The sequence below is a fragment of the Camelus bactrianus genome, chromosome 26 (genome assembly GCF_048773025.1).
Source record: "Camelus bactrianus isolate YW-2024 breed Bactrian camel chromosome 26, ASM4877302v1, whole genome shotgun sequence".
Lineage (NCBI taxonomy): Eukaryota > Metazoa > Chordata > Mammalia > Artiodactyla > Camelidae > Camelus > Camelus bactrianus.
Window position 1 is genome coordinate 33,957,109 of NC_133564.1, and position 24,323 is coordinate 33,981,431.

Genomic DNA, 24,323 nt, shown 5'->3' on the forward strand with positions numbered 1-24,323 from the left:
TTTCTTCCACAGAGAATAGAAAATTAGCCTAGGAAGTGATTGTAAAAAGACCATTTTTGTTCTCTTGTGAGCAGTTTTCCAAAAGGAGTTACAAGATTTTCTTTAATCCGGTGGGGTTTTTAAAACTGTTTCCTCATCACTTACTCAGTTCTTCCTACTTTTGTCTCCATTTCCCTCTCAACTTATTTGGCACCTGTTAGACAAACAAAATACGCACCTAGAGTTGGACTTAACGATATTTATACAGATTGTGAAAAACAGCTGAACGCGGGGCGGTGGAATGACCACAGGATGTGATCTACTTCCTCTGGTCAGTTCCCTCACATCTACCACCCCTGGAGAAACGAGACCATCAAGGAAGTCACGTTGAGGGGTCCTGGTGGCTCATGACGACCCAGGCCCCTAGAGAGCATGCAGTCAGCTCACAGCTGCACAGGACCCGCGAGGGGCTTGCAGTCAGGGAGTTGGCTGACCTGCTCAAGGTCATCCAAAATAGATGCGGGTACCATCTTTTTTCCAAACAACTTTATTTAGATGTAATTTATGTACCATAAAGTACATCTGTTTAAAATATACAATTCAACGGTTTTTAGTGTATTTACAGAGTGACTATAGTGTAATTATTGGTCTGTATAGATCCAGAAACTTACTCATTTCCAGAAAGGGTAAGCCCGGCATTCCGAAAATCTTTGTGGCAATTAGTAATTCACTTAAACTCAAGCTAAGCAGAATCAACATCCTTAGAAGGAATCAGTTTCATTGCTATTGTTAAGACTGTCAAAGTTGTCAAAGTTATCAAAGTTGATGTGTCTGTATATACTTATATATACACATAGGTACTTACATATTGTGTGCCAGTTTATAAAGGTCTTTTATAACAATGTCTCTTCTGGTTCTTAATAGTCCTCGTGGCACATACTCAATTGTTGACTAATCTCTAGTAGGTTAAACAACTTTCCCCAAGGTAACCTGGTTAATAAGTGATTGACTTTGAATCCGAACCCCGATCTGTCCGACTTTTAAAGCTGAGACTTGAGCCCAAGCCTCAGACTAATCCTATAGGGTTTTATTGGTTTATTTTACTAACTCCAATTAGAGATAAACTTGAGTTTCGTATTACTATAGCCTATGTTTTAAGTTTGTTGACATTTTAGTCGCTTTTCAATTATCTCCTATAAGACATATTTATAAGAACCTAGTAATCAAAGAACTATTTTTTTAAAAAATGAGTAACTAGAAAATATGCCGTTTGACCAATATGTGAAACACTGTCATTCATGTTAACTGAGTTTGTCTGCATGTTGTAAGAAAATTACATGATTTTTGAAGTCTGACACGTTAGATGCCAAATCACAATATCTGTTCTTCCCCTACCAGATTATGGAAAGAATCATGGACCTGCCCACGTTACTGAGGCATGCGTTCAGGGAGATGTTTTCAGTCGGGGGCCTTTTCTGGATGTTCCGTATCAGGATAATACTTTGTTTAATGGGAGCTTTTTTCTACCTTATATCACCTCTAGACTTCGTACCTGAAGCCTTGTTTGGAATCCTAGGCTTTCTCGATGATTTCTTTGTCATCTTTCTGTTGCTCATCTACATCTCTATTATGTATCGAGAAGTCATAACACAGAGACTAAACAGATGAACAAAAAAATGAGCTGACAAAAATTGGGGGCTAACGTGTAAAACCAAACAGAAGGACAACAGCCGTGTAAAGCATTTGAATATCATCTTCCAAGCTTCAAACCACTGTATGCCAAACTTGTGATTATCATCTGGCAAATGCCTAGCAATAGATGACTGGAATTTGTACATGCTGCAGGTTCTAATATTAAGGTTAGAATTATCCTGATTACAACTGTATCTTGATTCTGTGTTGTCTATAAAGTCTGTGGGAAAATGTGAAATAAAATGGGATGCTTATATTTTCTTCCCCCTCGCCAAATTACTCAGATTAATTGGATGTATAGTAAGATATTGTCAAATGTACAATTTATGCTTCTCAGTGAGTACCCATGTGATAATCTGTTGCTCTGAGACTCACCTAAATATTTTTATTACAATAAAATATTGTACAATATGGGGGGGGGATCAGTGTTTCTTTTAGGACTAGCTAAGTTTTGTGCATTTGGAGCAGTTCTGCTTTTCCATTCTGAAATAATCACTTGTTATTGGCTGAAAGCGGAAGAAGAAACTTGAACTCTCTGTCATCTGGTTTCATATTCTGGTTCACCGAACATTTCTTAATCAATAGAATTAACAAGATTTAAGACATTTGCTCCAGTCAGCATACTTGCCGTTCTCAGTTATGACATTTCAATAAGAGCTGGGTCCTTTTCTAGGAATCGTTTATGAAAGTAACTTGTAAAGGGACTTTTTTTTCAGGAACCGGGGTGATAATGCAGGCACATCGTAGTTTGGTGCATTCCTGAGAATAGTGTTTCTTTGTGGCTGTGAGCATCAGAGACCTGAGGAGGGTACTAGGAACACTATTTAAATTTGACAAGAAATTACTGGTGAACTACAGCAATCGAATAGACGAATTGGGTTAGTCTTCTCTTGTCAGAAAAATTCTGTAATACTGTCCCCAGATGGCAGGACGTAGCCCAGATTCATCAGGCCTTGCACTGAATGAGATATTCAGCGGGAAAGTTATCTGAGTTTTTGGAAGACTGCAGCAAAAGCTACCTAACGCTCTCTCTGCAGTCTTCTGTTTGAGCAGAATCAAAACCACCAGTATTATGAAATCGTAACCCCCTCAGCTGGCACAGCCTGCCAGGGAACTGGACGTGGTGGTCACTGATTCCCCAGGGGACAGTCAGTGTCAGCCCTGCCGCCTGCAGTCGCTGCTAAGTCCTCCTGTCCATTCCTGCATCCATGAGCCTCACTGTGGTCAGAGGGGGAGAAAACACTGATCTGTCACAGTTTTTCCAAGTTAATCAGACTAGCCATCAACTCCTGAGACGCTGATGAAGTATCAGTAAAAGGGTCTTCTAATTTGGGCCGCAGCCAAAGCTGCTGCTTGTCACAGAGAAAAACAAAATTCTTCAGTAGAGCACATTGTAATTAAAGCAGTTGTTTGCATACGTTTCATTTAATCCTCAAAGACAGTTCTGTGAAAAAGGCAGAGCATGGCCTTCCGTTTCATAGGTAAAATTCCTGCTAAACGTGAAAGGTTTTTTCTGGTCTGAAGCCACACACAAGTAAGTGACGGCTGTCAGACTCCCAGGAGGACTCCTACACGGGGAGACGCTGCGGTCCCCGGAGTCTTGTGGGACACACTGGACTAGGACATCTTAAGTGCTTCTAGGAGGAAAGGTCTAGAAAGACAACAGAGCAAGACTCCATGCACCCTACTTCTACACTTTATCAAATCCAATGTCTAGTAGGGTGGCATACTTCATGGAAAAGCGTTTCAGCCGCAGACACTAACTCGAGAAGCTGAGTAGTTGGTTACAGCACCATTTACCAGGTTAGAAATGCATTTCCTGCCAATTACAAATTTGCTGTGGGGCTAAAGCAATGTCACTTTGAAAGGGTTTAATTTTCTGTGCATGTGTTCTGCTTCAAGTGTCACATTTCTACTTACAATACTTTTACTGTAATATCTGGAATTCCTGGTCGACGTGTAACGTACCAACTTTTGTAACATACAAAAACACCGTATGACGTCTTGCTAAACTGAAGAGGGAACATGCCGGCTTCTCATAATTTTAGACCTGCTCACTACGTCATCTTTATGGATCACTGATAATACATGAACTAGGGGTCTGAGAGAGTATTTAAAGTAAGCAGAGTCAGTCAGTGTTTGAAACATCACAGTAGAACTTCTATGATTCAGAGCTAGATCCTATCAAATCAAAGCAACGATTTGGATTTTTGTAAACAACAACATTGCAACTTTCACAAAAACAGATGGTCCAGCCCCAGGAGCAGATGATAACTGGAGCAGCTCTGTGGGGAACGAGAACGGAGGAGAGAGTTGTTGAAACTGCCCACTAGAACAGTGGTTCCAGATCCTGCAATTCTCAGCATTTGACAGCAACACGGGAAGAAAGGACTGTGTCGGTCCCGGTGGCTGTGTAGACACCTACCTCACAGACTTGTTTCAGAGGACTGACACTTGTGTTCAAACTTCATGATTTAAGAGTTTGTCAAGCAGTTATTCTCTGGAATAAAAGCAAATGGTTAAAAGTAGCTGTGAATTTTCCTGTTTTCTTTGATGTCGTTTGCTTTAAAGTTCAGAACTCCTGAAACAGCACTCAGCAGAATGGCTGCAATGGTTTTCTTTTTCACTAATGGACATCCAGTGTCTCCTCACATTTCTAATCAGTTTTGCTTGGACATTTTAATTTTTTTTTAATTAAAATTTTTTTATTTTATATTTATTTTGTTGGGGGAGGTAATTAGGTGGGTTTGGGGGGGGTTTGTTTGTTGTGTTTTGAAATGGATGCACTGGGGATTGAACCCAGGACCTTGTGCATGCTAAGCACACAGTCTACCACTGAGCTATATATACATACCTCCCTCGGATATTTTCAAATTTAAAAAGCAGAAATGTTTTGGGGGAAAATAGTTTAACCTGGGCCATCTATATTAATTCTGGACAGTGAAGGTGGAATTAGAGTTACTCGCACCTGATTCTCCACCCGTTTCTTTTGAGTGTATATTTAATGGCAGTTGTAACTGAAACGCTCTTCCCCAAGTCTGAGGAACAGGAAAGGCACTCAAGGTCTAAGGCCCTAAAAGAGTTTCCCAGGACCAGGTGAGTAGGAGGCGATACTATCACAGAGATAGAGACAAACGTTGAGTTTTGGTGGTTCTGTCAGATCCAGACCATCTTCACAGCATCCATGTTAGTCTCATGCATTGAGTTCTTAACTGCAGGCAAATCTGAGGTGTTATCAGCCACTGTCACCTTCATTCCCTGCAACCCATCTTGTCCCGGGCCCCAGAACGGAGCAAACAGGAGTACACACCCAGGAGACGTCACTGAGCATGTCTGAACACTGTCCTTTATCCCTCCAACTCGTGGCCTTTAGAGGGGAAGGTAGTATTTGATCCAGGAGAGGGCTAAGGGCTAAAGATGTTTCAAACTTTTATCTAATAGTTAGATTTTATAATTTAAAAACACAAAATGTAAAAAGAACTACTTAAAAATGTCTAATCATTCCAGTCAACACACTCACCCTTCTAAACGGTCTTCGAGAAAAGCTCCATGAAAATTAGTATTTGTTTCACTCATCCTAGAATTTTAGAATTGTAAGGGGCATTAGAAACTGGCTAGTTTTTATGCTTTCTCTGTGAAAATCAGATGAAAGCTATAGATTATTCCCCACAAAAATGCACATTTACACATGTATGTATAGTTTTGATTCATCTTCAAGGGATTCAAAGAGCAGACCATTCATGGATTCCAAATTAAGAATTCCTCAGTCCTGTAGCCTCACTCTACAGATGAAGATATGGCCCAGAGAGAATGAATGCTAGGGCATTTTAAAATAAAAACTGTTTATAGAAAAAGTAGCCTAGTTGGATGGAAATTAAAATCTAAACTGTTAGATATCAGTGAGTTTAAAACATCTTTAGTCCTTAGCCTTCTTCAACGTCAAAACAAGTGGCTTATTTTTCAGTTTATCAAACAAGACAGTTTACCCATCTAGAAAAATTGTGACAAAACTTACCCTTTTAAGGTCAATGAGTTAAATTTTCTGTTTCCCTTAAAAAGTGTTCTATTAGTAAGTGAATTGGCTCTTGGCCTCTTGAGACTCTGAAAAATGTCAAGCTTCTAACTAACCTTCAGTTTATCCTTATTCTCTTTCCCTTAAATGGTCATATAAAGCTAAGGCACATTTTCACTTTTGATATTCACTGAAGGGGTCAAATGAGCATATAAACATCTCATTCTCTAAAAAAAAAAATAACGAGCAGTTTTGCCTATCTTGTGTGGCCCTTGTTTGCTTAATAAACTATTTTATTACATAGAATGCCAAACATTTTGTAAATCATAAGGGTTAGGTGAACACACTGTTTAGCCATCACCTCAGTCAAAAGACACATGACCACCGTCCCACTGGCCCTCTTACTTGCCTCTCCCCCGCAAAAGCAGCCTCTTTTGACTGTAGATTTACCTACTTGTTTTTTACTCTTAAAAAATCAGAATTATATAGTATATTTTCTTTTGTGTCTGACTTTGTCAACATTATGTGTGTTAGAACCATCCACAGTGTTGTGGGGCTTCTTTATTGTTAGTGCTGTGTAGTATTCCACTGTCTGACTCTACCACAATTTATTCAACTCTTAATGGACATTTGGGTTGTTTCTATCAACACTTTTAAAAAGCAATCATCTTTTCCTCATAGCCACCCCTTGACGAGTAAATAGTTACTCCAGCCCTGGTAAATGTTAGGAAGAAATGGGCAAAGGAGAGAGAAGGAAAACAGACAATAGGTGTAAGTTACTTTAGAGGAAGTGAAAATTATTTTTCTATTAAGCAAATACATTGATCTGCAGAACACACAGCGAAAATTTAGTTTGGGGAATGGTTTTACAAAGAAAAATACAACATTCAGTTTAATAATATATAACTTTTAATTAAGTACAGTCAGTTACAATGTGTCAATTTCTGGTGTACAGCACAATGTCCCAGTCATGCATATATACATATATATTCGTTTTCATATGCTTCTTCATTAAAGGTTATTACAAGATGCTGAATATAGTTCCCTGTGCTACACAGAAGAAATCTGTTTTTTTAATCTATTTTTATAGAGTGGCTAACATTGCAAATCTCAAACTCCCAGATTTATCCATTCCCACCCACTTTCCCCCAATAATATACAACTTTAAATTATATGCAATTCACTTTACTAGTAAACCATTCTGAAGTAAGGAAACATTAGAATAATATTCAAAAAATAATAAAAGTGTTTTTTTCATTTCCAAGTCATGGATAGAAGAAACAGGAGGGAAGCGGAGAACTCGGCTGAGGGAAATCCAACCAGGTAACAACGAAAATGACTGGGTCGCAAACCTCAGTAGGGAGTTTGGTCCCGCCTGGCCATCGCCACGTGCTTCTTCAGTAACTTTGCATTCCCAGCCTCAGAACTATTTATACTTTCTTCTCTTCTGACGTTCCTCAGTCCTCCAACCCCACAGCTGATGACCCAGCTTCCTAAATCACTCCCACCCCTCCAAGTCCTCTTTCTATCCGAGGGCATAGCTGTTTTTTTTTCTTTTTAAAGGCCGTCCATCAGCATCTCAGTAAAAGGCACCACCATCCATCCAAATACTCAAGCAAGACACTCAAGCTCAAACCACCCATGATTCTTCTCTTCCTCATTCTCATTTGCTTCTATCAGCAAGCCCTACTGTTTCTACCTCTTAGATGTATATCGCATGCCACCACCTTAGTCCGAAGTTACCAGTCTCTTGCTTGCCTGCAACAGCCTTGTAATTGTTTTGCTTTCACTGCTGCCTCTCGCTGGTAACTCTTCACGTGAACAACCAGAACGACCTTTCAAGAATATTTATTAATTAGATCATGTCTCTCCCCCGCCTAAAATGGTTCAGTGGCTTCCCCCTACAGTTAAAATCCAAATCGACAACTCACCTACTCTTCAACCTCACTCCGTGCCCTTCTCCGTGGCTCACTGGGCTCTAACACCACAGCCTCCATCCAGTTCCTAGAAAATACAGAACTCTTCACTGCTTCAGGGTCTTAGCACTCACTCCCCGTGCTGGCCTTCATTCTTTACATTGCTAGATTCCCCCCCCACCCCAATTCTTTGTTTTTCAGGTTAAATGTTCCCTTCTCAGACTGGAGGCAGTGACCCTCTACCTTTATTCACCCTTACAGCACAGTATGCAGGCATCTTGGCACAATGTGATTTTATTTACGATTTTAACTGTCTGTCTTACCCTCACTAGAACACAAGCTCTATGACGAGGGGGCCTAGGTTACTCTTACTCAACAATTTAAAAAAATATATATATATGAGCCATGAGATTACTCAACAGCCCACGATGGACACGAATGAAAGGGGCGGGCCAAGGAGGCAAAGCCTCTCTCCGACGTGAGAACCCCTGCAGCAGTCCGCGACGCCCAGCACAGAACCCGGAGATCACTAGGCCCTAAGGAGCGCGGTGGCCTCGGGCCACCGAGAACCCCAGAGAAGCCTGGGCTTGGGGTGCGCGCGGGGGTGTCCTCTCTCGCTGCTGAGCTCCGGCACCTGCGCTCCGCCCAGACCGCGGAACACCTGAAGCAGCAGCCTAGGGGGTGGAGACTAGCGGTCCGAGAAAGGGATCCACCAAGTTTTACAAATTACGCCATCTGCGGCCGTCCTTTTAAAGAAACGAGCGCAACTACCCAACGACCTCAACTTTACACCTGTCCTGCTTTAGGCCAGCAGCGCCCACAGACCGTATAGTTCTCCAACCTAAATCGCCGGGGATAAATAACCCGATGAAACTCCGCGGATGCGTAACCCAGCCCACCTCCCCTCCTCCCAGGCAGTTCCTTCTTCCTTCCGGAAGCTCGGAGGCCACGCCCACTTCCGCAACGCCGAGACCCGCCGCGCGACGCTACGGGCCTCAGCCAATGGCCTGCCTCGCAGGGAACGTTACCTCTGACCTCAGGGCTAATCAGAGACAGAAGGACGCAGTCCTCGCGAGAGGTGAGGTTGAAGCTGTCTCCGCCATCTTGGAGATGGGAGACGGGCGATGGCTGTCGTCCTTCTGCTAAAGCAAACAAAACGGGCACATTAGTCACCCCCCGAGTGAGGCTCTCATCACTCTAACTGTTGGCCAAAGCTACAGAAGAAGCGAAGGTGTCAAAGCCGAGTGCGGCGATACTGATAGCAGCTTCAACTGCCTGCTGGGGCGGCAGAAGTGAAGTAACTGAGGACCGGAAGGATGGTGCAGTCGTGTTCCGCCTACGGCTGCAAAAACCGATACGACAAGGATAAGCCGGTTTCTTTCCACAAGTAAGTACCCTGAGCTCCTCCCGGGGCCGGCTAGGGCCGGGGGCGCGCGGCCCTGCTTGTGGGTGGAGCCAGGCGCGTGTCCGCGCGAGACCTAGTGAGAGGGGCGTGGCCAGGGGCGGGGCGCGATAGGGCTCTGGGGGCAGGGAGCGGTGGGCGTGTCCCTGGCGTCACCGCCCGCTCTCCGCCCCGGGTTGCGCGTTCACAGGTTCGCGCGCCGCCCGGGATGGCAGGTTCTGGGCGGACCTGCGATGCCTGGAGTCCTCGCGGGTCATGAGGGCTCCGGACCGAGAGGCAGCTGGGTTTCACCACCCGGGTCATGGAGAAGCCCGGTTGGTCATCACTCTTTAGACCGAAACGGAGAAGTCACGCCTTTTCGGCCCTGCTGGGGAGGAGGTCCAGCGTCACAGCAGTTAAGGACTGACTTGGCCAGGATTTCAGGGAGGATGCTGTGGACCCAGTGTCCAGGATCCAACCTTTCAGGACCTCTAGATCTTAGAGAAGGTGTCAGATCCTGCCCAGATGAAGAGCCATGTTTTGGCACACAATAATAACGTGGACAGTAATAGTATAGGGGCGCGTGGAGGAAGCCCTCGGAGAAGAGCGGCCTCGCAGCTCTCAGGGCGGTTTCGTCCAGAAGTTACTGCGCCTCGGGTCCTAGAGGAGGAAATGTTCTCTTGAAAAGAAAACCGCAAAAGTGACTCCATTACAATACCGTTTGCATTCAGCCCAATTCAATATTTTCAAATTTTATTCCAGTAAAATTTGGGGGGTGATAATTCCCGACTGTAAATGGAAAATAGCTGAAGAAATTAGAGCCAGTGGTAAATTAGACAAAGTACTTACAGCTAAATAATTACAAAAGCAGAATCTTAAATATTCATTCAGCTTTGGGGGTGCGAGCCTTTTATGTTTAATTGGGGATGTGGATGCATTTTTATACGTTTGATATAATATGAGAGGAACAGAAATAAGAGTGTCTAGAGCATAGAGAGATTTTTTGAACTTTTTTTTAATTGAAATATTACAATATTGTGTTAATTTCTGGTGTATAGCATGTTTCAGTCATACATGTATTCCTTTTCATATTCTTTTTCATTAGAGGTTACTACAAAATATTGACTAGAGTTCCCTGTGCTATACAGTACTTGTTGTTTATTTTATATATAGTAGTTTGAATCCTGTAATTCTCTGGGTTTAAGATCATTAAAAAGCCTTGACTGCTGCATTCAGACTTGTATCTTCTCCAAATCCAAGATCCTGTAACTCTCCAAGTCCCTGCTCTCTGGGTTGTTCCTATACACTGGTCACTAAAGTCTTCTGCCTTGGGATTTGATTCCTTGACCCCCAGGTAAACAGAGAAGTCTGGGGCTCCAGTCATCATGGGCTTAACCGTCAGCTCCCCCGTCCTGCAGTTCTGTTCAAATTCCTTACTGATGATTTAAGTTCAGTACTTCCCACAGCCCTGGTAAGACACTAAGACGCCGTAACACTGTGCCCACTGTGAATGCATCAGGGAAGAGGACACTCGGGTTCCCCCTTCAGTCAGGCAGTCTCTTCTAGTGGGGTAGGCAGGTGCTCAAAAATAATAATGAAAGTATTATCAGCAGTTGTTACTAAGGACGCTGAAAGCTTGGTGCTGTGAGAGCAGTTAGCACTAAGACCTAAGAAAACAACAGATATCCCAGGAGAGGTGCCATCCAAATAGAGCTCTGAAGACTGAAGAGGAAGGAGCTTAACCAGGGGGACCTGGGATAAGGGTCTCCAGGAGATTACTCCATATTCCAAGCCTTGCTGCGGAAGGGGCTGTGGCAAGAGCGTAAAGAGATCTTGAGAATGGTGATGTTTCCTCTTCCAAGAAGGGGACAGAACACTTAACGCTTCTGGGATTCAGTTAAGTGTATCCTAATGTTAACTCTTGATTTATTAGAATTTCTGAGAGCTGATGAATTGGCCTCTAGTTCTTTCAAAGTCAGGGAACAGGTCTGGAGAGGGTGACCTCTTGGTGGGTTCAGCTTCCCACCGCCCGGTTTCTAATGACATGGCAGAGGGAATCAAAAAATATGGGAAGCCCTCCACTGGCTCTGCAGGCTAATTAAGGATGACGTTCGTACACCAGAAATAGGGAGCTTCCGCAGGTTGTTTTAAACAACTGATATAATGGGGAAAAATGGCTAACCTGCATCTCATCCCTTATCCAAAAGAGCAGTTTTGGGAAGGAGTTGTAAAGAGCTTGACAGAACCTCACAAAAACCCTGAATTATAGTCCTTGAGTCAGGAGGCCCGGAGCACTGAGTTTCACCGGAGATTGTGACTGTGTCTGTATTTCTAGAGGCCACTGCCCACAAGACACCTTCCTGGAGTCTTTCTTTTCTCATTTCCTATGTGGTGGCTATGCTGGGCAAAACACAGAAACTGCCGTGAGGTCGGTTAGAGTATCCTGACCACAGCAGAATCAGGCTCTAGCATCCCTCACTTGGAAGAAAAACGAACAGAGTTGAAACTCCTTTGTTGTTTGGCTTCTTTCCAACCCCCTCCCCCCACCTGCTCACTAAATCCTTGAGCTGCAAAAGTGAAATCACAACTTTAAACTCTTCCCACCTCCCTCTATCTGAGCCCAGTGGACATATTTCAGTTAAGAGAGGAAATGATTAATTTTCTTTTATTTCTTTATCATTATGGTTTGACTGTTATTGGATTAATTCATATTTGTCAGACCGATTCTATTAGAACTGAAAGCTTCTTTTCCTCAGTACATAGGTATAAACAAACATGCAGTTTTGTTTTACAATACACAGACAATCACTAGTGAGCCATAATACAGATTCACTCTATAGTGTGTATATTTTACCTGAAACTTTTAGTGTTTTCAGTATAAAAAGTTAAGCATTAATAAGTGAGAGAAGGGGGAAGGTATAGCTCAGTGGTAGACTGTATGCCTAACACACAAGAGGTCCTCGGTTCAATTCCCAGTACCGCCATTAAAAAAACCCCAAAAAACCTGATTACATTCTCCTACCAAAAATGTGAGAGAAATCAATAGTGGAGCTGTGATTTATCCTTGTGTATTTAGATGTGTGTGGAAGCCCTGTATCTGCAATATTAAAATATATATATATTTTTTATATATAATATTATTTATAAAATATAAAAATATATATAATATTACTGTATATGGGCCCTCGACCCCCAACCTCCCATCACGTCCTCTTCCAACTACATGCATCTGTCCATGTGGCTAACTTTTAATAAGTGTATTTTTACATTATGTGACTTCTTAGTCTGTCTTATTTAGCTTGTATATGTCATAACTGGCAGTCTCATAACTGCTGTGTGATCAGTAAGTTTCCAATAAGAAATACTACTTTTCAAAAAACCAAAAATTCCATGCTGGAAGGGGTGAGTTACATTCCACAGTAGTGGTGGTCACTTTACTTACAGGATTTTTAAAACAAGTAACGTTTTTAACAAATAAAGGTAATAAAGGCACAACTAAAAACTGTCCAAAAAGAAGATCAGCGAAGCTAGTGTTTTATCAAATATTCCTCGGTGTGTTAGCACCAATGTAAGGTAGTTCTTTCCTAAGCAGGAAAGTCTGGCTGTGCCCTCTTTTTGGAATAAGGTTGGAAAACTGAATTACGTTGTCTTCTTAGGTTTCCTCTGACTCGACCCAGTCTTTGTAAAAAATGGGAGGCGGCTGTCCGAAGAAAAAACTTTAAGCCCACCAAGTACAGCAGCATTTGCTCAGAACACTTCACCCCAGACTGCTTCAAGAGGGAGTGCAACAACAAGTTACTGAAAGAGAACGCTGTTCCCACAATATTTCTTTGCACGGAACCGCATGACAAGGTAGCACATGTTTACTGGGTGGTTTTCTGTGGATAACATTCCTGTGTCCGTTGTGGAAAATTGGGAAAATCCAGAGAAGTAGTAAGAAAATAAATATTATTGTATATGTGCAGTCAAAATTGTATCAGTTTTACCTATTAAATCTGAAAAATGAAAAAAAAAATAAATAAAATCTTAAATACCCTACCAAAGAAAAAAAAGAAATGTTACCTGGAACCTATCACTTGTCAATAACCCTTGTTCACAGTGAAATACTTTTTAAAAATACAAAGTGCAGTTGATTAAAAGTTGAATATCCTCACCCTAAGAAAGTCAGTCTAGCTTTGTCTCTTTAAGATTCCTCTCTCTTCCCACCTGTAGGCTGGTAAGTTTTGATTTTTCTGTATCAGTGATACTTCAGTTTCAATGTATTTTTCCCCTCAGTTTTAAGTGCTTAGCATTTAATTAAATCTGCCTAATCTGTCTCTTTCTTGCATTCCAGGACTACTTCAGGTAGAAAAGTATAATTAAAACTTGAGCTGTTTTCTCATTTTGGAATGTTTCTATAGCAAGGCAACAGGAAAAATGTCTACTGTTCTTAAATTCCGCAGATGAAGTCTTTTCAACTGTTGCTTTGAGTTACGAAACCCAGACGTTCTCTGCATTCTTGTTGCAGAAGGAAGACCCGGAGCCGCCAGAGCAGCAGCCCCCGCCTCCCCTGAGCCCGCCTATCTCCCAGGTCGACGCTGCCATCGGATTGCTCATGCCCCCGCTCCAGACCCCCGATAACCTGTCCGTGTTCTGTGACCACAACTACACCGTGGAGGACACCATGCACCAGAGGAAGCGGATTCACCAGCTGGAGCAGCAAGTGGAGAAGCTCAGGAAGAAGCTCAAGACCGCCCAGCAGCGGTGCCGGAGGCAGGAGCGGCAGCTGGAGAAGCTAAAGGAGGTGGCTCACTTTCAGAAGGAGAAAGACGACGTCTCGGAGAGGGGCTACGTGATCCTACCCAATGACTATTTCGAAATCGTGGAAGTTCCAGCGTAAAAAAGTGAGATTTATGTCGATTTTTCACGGGGCGATACCACACACACACCCCTCTTCTAGCCCACAGGGGAGTTTCGTTTGAAAAGATTACACTTGATTACTTGTATAAAAACCATTCAGAATATTTTTTTAAAAAGAATAAATTAGATATATACTGTAAAATTGTAATTTTTTTTTTTAGTTTGTAATGTCAGCGTTTTTACATTTTAACAAAATATTTTAAAAGTTATAAAGTAACCTCAGAGCTCCCATATAAGCTGGTTTCCAGATTGGGGATTTTTGTTTTTTAATTTGAGTATTTCTAGAAATGACAGAAACATAAAAAAGTAAAGAGAATGAGAACAGTACAGTGAGGATGATTTTGGTTTAAAGCGTAACATTTTTAATTAATGCAGTTTATTGAAAGAACTTAGTTACGTCTGAAGTCAGAAGCAAGGGACATAACTTCTCAGAATATATATATTCTTATTCACACATCCTTGTTTGTCAAGTCAGAAGATTCATCTGTCTTTCTTAATCACTTGTCAAAGATAAGTTGGCAAGTCAATACTTTAAAAAGAAAAAAAAAAAGATCGGTTGTCTTCTGAGCAGAAAATGAGTCATTCCATACTGAATCTAAATGGTTAAATAATGCTAAAAAATCGATTTTTAAAAGTGGGCCCTTCTCTCCCCCCACTGTCTAGCATTATAGAGTTAGAAGTTTATCTCCAGTGGAAGATACATCCTTCAATAAATAAAGTAAGCATTGCTATCCACGAAGTAATGAAGATGGTGACCTGGTCCATGGTTAGCTTTTTTCTGTCACTGCTCTGAGCCAAGGGACACTCAGTTCCCCAACTGTAGTCACACCTGCATCCAAATCTCTAACCAGGTGCATTGTGTTGGTAGAGTTTGACTTGTACTGTAGTATGGAAATCTTGCCCTTGACTAATTGGTTTTGGCCAAGGTTTCACATAAAAAATGATTTCTTCACTTTTAGCACGAGTTTGCAATGATACCCCATTTACCTAAGTGTATGTTAGCTCTGTTCAGAAGCATCCTGATACGTAATGCGTGGAATGTTGAGATTTAAAACACTGACGATTCTGTTCAGACTGTGAGTTGTGTTCTGACTTGGTGAGAAGTTTTACATGTATTGAAAATGAAAACAGTTCCGCATGAACAAGTTCTCCTGTAGGGATTACCTCCTTAGATTGAGAATAACCGCTCCCATGGTGATGATTTTATATTTCAGAGTGCTGCACAGAACATTTGAAAAGACGCCGCAGTGGTGTCTAGGAGTGTCTTTTGTAGACCTGGTTTTCATTGTGATTCGCTGCCATGGTGCCAGCGGGCAGTGCTTGATTCCTGGAGATTTGATTTTTATGGTTACCTGAAATCTGAAGACGTTTAGAACTAACTCTAAGAAAACAGAGGACTTTTTCCAGTTATTCATGGGTCTCATTACTGCTTTTGGAAACCACAAAGTCTCCAAGTAGTTTGTTTTCACATTTCATGTCTCTAGCAATTCCTGGAGGACACGTGGGTGAATATTTTGCAAAGTAGATATCTTAAATCTAAATTGTCAATACGTAAAAGAAATCTGTGTGTGTGTGTCCTCAGAACCAAGCATCCAACACTGAATTGTGAAAATGATCGTCTCCATGACTTAGCGCCTTAGCGTTGTGATTTAACCTGAAGCTACTTTTTTTTTTTTCATGACAGACATAAATCGGTATTTGGAGAGAACTGAGCAAGCATCATGTATACCAACCGTTTGCATTTAAGTCATTTATTATGTTTAACAGGGAGTTTGAGGTACAGGTGCTTATCTCTGAATCTGAGATGTAACATTTGTTGAAATGTTTTAAACAGTCATTTTGTCTTTAAAATTCACTTTGTCTGTTGTGTTGTTTCTAACAATGCCAAGAAGGGGAGAACACTTTGGCTAAAACAGGTCCTGTCCATGCAGCGTGAAACTCAGCCTGAAACGACAGGGGCAGGGTCTCAGTCTGGAGCAGGTGGGCAGGAGACCGCTGTGAGTTTCAGCCTGTTCCGAAGGATGCCCTTTATTTTAAGCACATAGAGTAACATCCTAAAACTTCCATCGAGGAGTAACATAAGCTGGCAATAATAGTGGGAAGAAATAACTTTCTTAATAGAACTACCAGGAAAACTGTAGAATTTTAGAATTAGAAGGGACCTAGAAGTCACGGAGCACCTGCCTGACCTACAAAACCCCTTGTAAAATATCCCTGACAAGTGGACACCCGTTCTCTGTGTGCCATTGACATCTGAGCAGTTCCGCTTAGTTTCTTTCAAATAAGTTTCCTGATTAGGGTAGAATTTGTTGCCACTTTTCTTTTGTACTCGTTTTTCATGCCAATACAGACTTCACGTTGAACTACTGCCTCGTTCGAACTTTCAAATTCCGAATTAAAGAAGTTTTAAAGTTTTGTAAAATAAATGTTTATTAATTGTGTACCTGTTATGTCTATGAAAAATAATTGTCATTGCAGTAAAGAAACAGTGGTGTCTAAAATGATTAGCAAAACGTTTTACTTCGTAATCCAAGTACGTGAGATTTTTTTCTTTTAACTGAAATTTGTTATCCCTTTCTTAGAAGTATTAACTGTAATGGTGGAGGCAAGTGAAAGTTTCACTTGATATGGATTATTTTTTAGATTAAAGTCATATTCTTTGATCCTCTTTAGATATTAAAAAAATTATGTACAAATACACATACCGACACCTATGGCTTTTATGAAGTCAGTCCGTGACATAATATATTTAAAAGTCCATTTGATCTACAAAAGGAAAACTCCATTGTGTTCCAAAATTTTTAAAAGAGAGCCATGAATAGCATGTAAAGGAAAAAGAACAGATCTGCCTGTTTGGTGATGACTTTTCCTGATATTAAGGACCAATGAGTGAAGAGAATTGCTCTTGACTGGTGGTAAACTGGTATTACTGGGCATTCTGGTTTTATATAGTGTATTAAAATACAATCCTTGATGTGAAAGAAAAATGATCAGTGTAAACAGTGATTTACCAACAAGCAAGAAAGCAATTATAATTTTGTCCTTAAAAGAACAAAAAGTTGGCTTGAAGTAACATTCTCTTACCATTCTGTGTCTTGGTAATTTTTTACCTTGGATGTGGTTTTATTTTACTGACATCGTTTTCGGAGTGATAAATTTTTGTTTTTAACTCTCAAAATCTTGATCACTTTTATTCATTCTTTTTCTAAATTCATGGTATTTGGGGTTTTGAGATTATAAAAATTTCATGCTTAAAATACCCTAAGGGATATGAATAAACTTTCATTATTTTACACTATTTATTGGTGAGACAAACTGTACAATATTAACAGTAAGTAGACAAATGACTTCTGGAATGGCTACATGAGGCTCTCTGACCAGCTCCTCACCAAAGCTGTCATAACTGATGAAAAAAGTTTAAAAAAAAAAACAAAACCCATTTAAAGTCTCTGCATGTTGTCATAAGGGCATACAGCAAAAGAAGGAACATTCGGGAAAATATAAATCTTGTAAGAACGTTAGGAGTGTGTGACATTGGTGTCTCCTCTCCTCCCGGTTTGCAATCAAGGGCCCAGGGAGTGAGGCTGCCAGGATTTCTCAGGCCCCCCTAGTTTTGTGCTGCAAAGGCTGAATTCCAGGTAAGTGCAGCCAAGAGGTGGAGACTTCCTCCCTCCCTCCCCTCAGCTCTCGCTCATAGGGTCATAGGGTGGAGGCTCTACCCCAGGTGCAGGGGGCCAAGAATACAGGGACCCTGGTCCTCTCCCTGGTTGGCTCAGAGGGTGATGTTTTGATGCCAGGAGAGGACCAGAGGGTACCATTCAAACTGAGCTCTGCTCGTAATGCGGGGGTATCAATCCCAGAGAAGCAGGTCACGGTCCCCACCCAAAAGTCCAGAGCAATGAATCAGATTTTTCCCAGGGGAGAGGCGGGCCATAAGCACAGAGAGCTCTGAAGCTCTCCCCAAAGGCAGTAATTTTATTTGGAAGGATGTGGGTGAAGTTTGAGCCTAAGGGTGCTCTCCCGAACACTAGAGAATTTGGTGGTTAACAATTTAGAGGAGGCTGACAGCTCCACAATCATAACAAACTAAATTGTATTTGAACAAGCGAACTTACCAGAGAGAACCAGGGAAAGGGGCAGGTAAGACGAGCCCCTCTGGGGCCCTAACAAACTCAAGGACAAGCCTCAAACACTGCTTCTGCAAAAAGACCCGATCTAACTGGATCTGATCGATCCAGTGCAACTCATGCTCCAGGTTGTCATCAAAACCCAAGCACTAAGCTGGCGGTTGGAGCTAACTTCCAACTGTGACATCAACAAAGGCAGACACCTGAACAGACAGCTCAGGGAACCCGTCACCTCACGTGGCTGTGTGCATGTCCAAGGCTGCACCTTCTAAGGAAGAAACCAGAGACATCACACTGAAGGGAAAATAAACTTCACTAAATTAGTCCAGCTGAGTAATTAAATAAAAAAAAACAATCATGACAATCTCGGAGTGGAGGGGTAACTGGAATCATTGTTCAGCGATCCCACAATAAAAATTAAAATAAAGAAAGGAAGGAAAAAATAATCATTGTTCAAAGAACCCACAATAAAAATTTAAATAAATAAATTAATTAAATCATTATTCAGAGATCCCACAAAAAAATGTCCACTTTTTAACAAAACGTTACGACACGTGCAAAGAAACAGGAAAGCATAATTCAGACAGGTTACAGAGTAGGCAAGAGAAACTGCCTGGGCGAGGGTCCAGATGTCAGAATTAACAAAGACTTCAAAGCCACCGTTGTATACGTGCTCAAAGACCTAGTGGGGAACCATGCTTAAGGAAGAAGATATCACTTATGTGTGGAATCTAAAAACATAAATAAAGGACACAAATGAACTTATTTACAAAATGGAGACAAACTTACAGACATAGAAAACAAACATGGTTATCAGGGAGGGAAGAGGGTGGGGAAGGATAAATTAGGAGTTTGAGATTTGCAGATACACACTATAGGTAAACAAGTTTGTACTGTAGAGCACAGGGAACTATAGTCATTATCTTATGGTAACCTACAGTGAAAAAGAATCTGAAAAGGAATATATGTATGTACGTGTATGACTGAAACATTATGCTGTACACCAGAAATTGATGCAATGTTGTAAACTGAATATACCTCAATTAAAAAAAAAAGAGTAACACAAAATTCAAGACAGAGGTTATCTCTGGGAAGGGTGAAGGCTATGAGCTTTTAAGTAGATGCAAATTAATAGTAATATTCTAGTTCTAGGATTGAGTGCGTCAGCGTGTGTCTGATATAGTATCAAATCAAGTTAATAGACCAAAATTTACACAACACAAATGAAATGAAATGAATAAGACAGCACCATACAGAGGCCAAGGAGGAGAGTGGGTTATGAACCAAGCATTCTGATGAATCTAACTTTGTACTCCTGAGGTTCCAAAAACAAAAAAGTTGAAAAATAATAAGTAGGTAATTTACTAGTGAGTCACGTACATGACACATCTTGCCAAACGCTTCATCCCATTCGATCCTCTGGACACCTCGGTGAGTCAGGGAGACACTCTCATCACCCTCCTGTTACAGCTGGGACCACCGAAGTAGGATTTGAACTCCGGCAGCTGGACCCGAAAACCTGCATCCTCAACCATCATGTTAGACAGACCCCCTAAGAAGTAAAAAATTGGTCCTAACTCTAAACAATAGAAGAACATGGTGAAGAAAACCATTCCTACTGGACAGGATGTTATACTTCTTACAAAAGGGAACAATTTGAAAAATCAGGGCTGACTAATGTTCCAGACTCTTAAGAAAAATGAAATAATTACACATTTTGAACCTGCTGAATTCCAGCCTCGCATAAGGAAGAATTTTAAATATTAGAAACAAATTGGAGAGGACCTTGGGGACTTATTTGCACACATTTCAGGACCTGTGGGAAGTGTATGAGTATTTGAGCTAAATCTCCAAACACTATCTCCTGGTATAACTTTCTATCAAAACTTCCCTGGAGGCAGGAAAATGTAGCTCAGTGGTAGAGCACGTGCTCAGCATGCACGAAGTCCTGGGTTTAATCTCCAGTCCCTCCATTAAAATAAATAAACAAACAAATAAATAAAAACCCTTATTACTTCCCACACACACAAAAAAAAAAGGAAAAAGAAAAAAAATTGGAAAAAAACCCCAACCCTCTGTTGAGGATCTTTCAGCTAAAAGTGGAATTAATCATGCGTCTGAGGACACAGAATTTCACTTTTTGTTCTGAACCACTTCCTCCATTTCCCAAGGTCTGTGCTGCAAGTTGTAGACCCCTGAACTTGCTAATGTCTTTGGAGAACAGGACCCACAAAATCTGGAACAGAGAATAGCCCCATCTTCCATGCCATCCAGATTTAGCCTACATTTTTAGGTTATTCCTAGAAAATGTCAGTGATCTGCATTCACAAAGATGTGTTGGAGGCTAAAACACAAGGTATATGGATGAGAAAGCCACATTTTGACATCTCCACTATCTTAAAAATTTATATTTTAAGTTGTAAGTTTCCTAAATGTGGGTCTTTATTTTTGTATTTTTTATAATTGAAATGAAAATTTTAAATCTTTTTGAAGATGTGGTACATAAAGGTGGTGCAAAGTTCAAATGATACAGAAGGATGGACTGCAAAAAGTAGGTCACTCTCTCCCTATGCTTTTCCCCTCGAATCTTCCAGATCCTTTCTGAGGTCATGATAAGTAATTTCTTGCATATTCTATAAGAATTTCATTTATTTGCAAAGAATAAAATATTTTTGTAATACAAATCCTTTTCTATAATCATTATTCCCCCAAAAGTGGTTTGTGTTTGCTTAAAAATAACATAAAATAAATTCTAAGAAAATGTGGGTATTTTATATAAGTATGGACTAGTCTGGGTATATGTCAGGCCATAATTGAAAGAAAGAATCTTTATGAGAAAACATGGTTTGAGAACTAGTTTAGTGACCATTGTGCTAATCAGGAGTCAGGGAACTGGATTCTAGTGTCAGTCTCTAGAGTCCTAAGTAAAATATATGTTATATTTAGAAATTCTACTTTCTATGCCAGTGTCTTCCATCTTACTCTGTTCTTCTTCCTTTGGTAACATTTTTTTTTAAAAACAGTCTTCCTTCCATTCTTAAACACAGGTACAAAATTTTACCTACCAAATTTCATTTCAGCTTAGTGATTAAAATGTCTTAGTCTGAAACCATTTGATTTTTTTTTTAATGGGCAAAGGACTTGTATAGACATTTCTCCAAAGAAAATCTACAAGGAGCCGATTAAAACATGAAAAGATGCTCAGCATTAGTAATTGTTAGGGAAATGAACGCAAAAGCCAACATGAGGTACCCGCCTACCTGTTGGGAGGGTTACTATCAAACACAGGAAACAACAAGTGTAGGCGAGGATGTGGGGATTGTCACTGTTGTGCACTGTTGGTGGGAATGTAAAATGGTACAGCTGCTGTGGAAAACAGTATGATGGTTCCTCAAAAAATTAAGACTAGAATTACTGAATGATCCAGAAATTCCACTTTTGGGTGTATAACCAGAAGAAATGAAAACAGAGTCTTGAAGAGATATTTGCACACCCATGTTCGGAGCAGCATTATTCACAATAGCCAATGGTGGAAGCGACTCCAGTGTCCATCGATGGATGAATAGATAACCAAGATGTGGTCCATACATTCAGTGGAATATTATTTGGTCTTAAAAAGGAAGGAAATTCTGACACATGCTATGATCTGAGAGCATTATGCTAATAAGCCAGTTACAAAAAGACAAATACTGTACAATTTCACTGGAGTAGTCAAATTCATGGAGGCAGAAAGTAGAATGGTGGTTGCTTGGGAGGTGGGGGAGTGGGAGGGGAGCATGTTTAATAGGCATAAGGTTTCGGACTTACGAGGTAAAAAGAGTTACAGTGATGGCTGGTGATGAAAATGTATTGAATACCACAGACCTGTACACTTACAAATGGTTAAGATGGTAAATTTTATGTTAGGTGCATTTTACTATAAGAACATAAAAAATGATGTGGATTATTGAGGCTCAGGCTGGTGAAACAGGTCACACAGCTGTCATTTATGAAGTGTCAGCTACTATAATTAAGTCTCAACATAACCTTGTGAGAGGGGTTAATACTAGTGCTCCAGGATCACAGGGGACTGAGCAGAGACAAGGAACAACCTCTCCCTCTCCCCTCCCCCAGGGCCGGCTGATTCCGGGGGTGGGGCCAGCTGGCCTGAAACACACCTTTCCTGTACCCACTGGCAGAGCAGAGGCCAGCCCTAACCACTTCCTTCTCCTAGCTCCACACACTAGCGACCTGTCCTCTGCCCTAAATCACCCCAGGGCTGGGAATGGGACACTGGTGGGTACCCCTGTAGCTTGGGCCATGAGATGATTCAGTCTAGCTAATCCTAAATGTACACTCTACCCTGTCTTGTCTTTCCCAGGGACACCCCAGTAAGGGCCCTGGCCCCCGCTTTCTCCTCCTGTCTTCTGCCACCCAACCAGACCCAGTTTCCCCTACTTACGGCTCTGCATGGCACGGATGTCCCTTTCTCTTGGGAAATGAGAGTGATTCTTTCAGTGGTTTTGACCCTCTGTGATGGCCCTCGGTCACCTCCATGAATTAAAATCCCACGGGGTAATTTTACAACACAGGTCATGCCTCTTGGGGTTTTTTATTTAAAAAACCCATTTCCTCCTTTAGGAAGTTCCCATAATTACGGCTTCACCTCAGTGCTCCTTTGCCCCCCTCCCCACACACAGCGAGACAGCTATCCCGGGAGTGGAGTCCTACTGGTGCTTCCACTGGTGATGCAGCCGTCTCTACCAAACTGCCCACTGACCTCCAACATGGAGAAAGCACAGGACTTTACACTCTGCTGCCTTCCTGCCTGTGAGCTTTCAAAGAAACACTGCAACCTTGTGAGGCTAGTGATGAGTGGATTTGAGACCCTTTTGCATGAAGGCATGGATCCCCAGAGGGAGGTTTATTAACTTACCCAAGGTCTCACGGCAGCAAATGGTTGCCCTGGGATTGCAAACCACCGCCCAAATGTCCATTTTCGTGATTTCCACAAATCCCATCAGATTCTCACTGTCTCTTACTTTTTTTTTTTTTTTCCTGTCTTACACTTTTTTGAAAGTGTCTCTGCCCAGCATTTCCTCACTCCAAGCATATAATGTTGATGACATGTTGCTATTGCATAAAGCAGCTGGCAATTCAGGGCAGTGTGTAATTAAGGGCCATAATCAGTGGGTGTGACAAGTAAAATGACTGGCTTTTTACACTTTCTGGCCTTTGATGACTGTTCTCCTCTCTGGAATGGCCTCTCCTCCCCAGCATCTGGGAAATGCCTCTGGCCTTTTTGGTCTCCTAGGAGACCTGACCACCCCCTCCTTGGTATCCTGGAGATTTTTCCTCATGGTACCTGTAGTACCATCCTGAACATACATGTTCCCATGCCGGTCTCTCTCTGCTAGTCTACAAGATCCCTGACAGCAAGGGTCAGATCACTCACCTCGGTCCTTTGGTAGGTTTTCCACGCACAATAGGCATTCAGTTGTGTTCCCATCACAAGGAAACACTTTTTTCTTTTATTTTGTATCCATACGAGATGATGGATGTTCACTAAACGTATTGTGGGAATCATTTCATGATGTATGTGAGTCAAATCATTATTCTGTGCACCTGAAACTTACACAGTGCTGTATGTCAATTATATCTCAATAAAATAAAACTGGAAGGAGAAAATTTTTTTAAAAGGAAAGAAAGAATATCCACAAAGGAAAATAAAGCAAAGGATGACTGTGAGGCCCTCCAGTGTTATACTACAGCATTATTTAACAGGCCCATCAAAAGCTATTTAATTCTCTAAGGAACTGTAACTTTGATTTACTATTTACTGCTGATTAGGACTAAGACTCTTTGAAGTTGCATGCCACCCTGTAGACTTTTCCCCAGTAGGGCTGCATGAGATTTCTGTCTCGTAGAAGAGATAATTGCAAAGGTTTCAATTTTATTGTCTGTACAAACGGGGGCCTGTTTTGTCTCTAATCCAGCCACCATATTCCAGCTGGACATTCTCAAAACAAGAGTTTTATTCTGGTTGGTTTATAGAGATGAATTAAGCATTTGCATAAATCTAGTGCTCCCAGAACTCCCAGAAAGTAAAGAAACAGAGCTTCTAATATGTTCAATGTAATAGCTTTTTAAGAAAAATCCTTCTCACAGAAACTGCTAGCTCAGAAGCAATTTTCTATAAGAAACCAGGTTCATGTAATCAGTGTTACTCCTTAGACAAATCAGACCATGTCCTATTTTCTCATGGGCGTACCATGTCCTATTTTCTCATGGGCGTACAAGGAAGCCCTTTCTTTTTTCTTTATATAGGTTCCTCTAAC

General features: G+C 41.3%; 2 protein-coding genes and 1 long non-coding RNA gene across 10 annotated transcripts in view; 2 read left to right on the plus strand and 1 right to left on the minus strand.

Moving 5' to 3' along the window:
- RNF170 (ring finger protein 170) overlaps positions 1–4,199 on the plus strand; it is a 29,754-nt gene extending 25,555 nt beyond the window's left edge. For all 7 annotated transcript variants that reach the window (XM_074353302.1, XM_074353301.1, XM_074353303.1 and 4 more), the window contains one exon: positions 1,378–4,199. In XM_074353302.1, coding sequence (XP_074209403.1) covers positions 1,378–1,647 — 270 coding nt within the window. In that variant the 3' untranslated portion in view covers positions 1,648–4,199. The remainder of the gene's footprint in view (positions 1–1,377) is intronic.
- Positions 4,200–6,569: 2,370 nt separating this feature from the next.
- Positions 6,570–8,765, minus strand: LOC105071045 (uncharacterized). Of its 2 annotated transcripts, none has more exons than XR_012502367.1 (2): positions 8,628–8,765; positions 6,570–7,687 (listed from the first exon to the last, which is right to left on the minus strand). It is a non-coding gene; the product is annotated as an uncharacterized LOC105071045 (long non-coding RNA). The 2 variants fall into 2 exon arrangements; XR_012502368.1 differs by lacking the exon at positions 8,628–8,765 and adding an exon at positions 8,441–8,621.
- On the plus strand, positions 8,682–16,579 carry THAP1 (THAP domain containing 1). The gene is made up of 3 exons (XM_010957656.3): positions 8,682–8,986; positions 12,637–12,832; positions 13,488–16,579. Exons 1-3 carry the CDS (start codon positions 8,916–8,918, stop codon positions 13,857–13,859), a joined length of 639 nt encoding a protein of 212 aa, XP_010955958.1. The 5' UTR covers positions 8,682–8,915; the 3' UTR covers positions 13,860–16,579.
- The last annotated feature ends 7,744 nt before the right edge of the window (positions 16,580–24,323 follow it).

What these genes read in the sequence shown, in the direction of transcription:
- THAP1 (XM_010957656.3), top strand. Translation starts at nt 8,916, where the DNA reads ATGGTGCAGTCGTGTTCCGCCTACGGCTGCAAAAACCGATACGACAAG. An exon ending in AAGCCGGTTTCTTTCCACAA is followed by an intron (nt 8,987 to 12,636) that starts GTAAGTACCCTG and finishes TTGTCTTCTTAG; the next exon opens with GTTTCCTCTGACTCGACCCA. An exon ending in GCACGGAACCGCATGACAAG is followed by an intron (nt 12,833 to 13,487) that starts GTAGCACATGTT and finishes TTCTTGTTGCAG; the next exon opens with AAGGAAGACCCGGAGCCGCC.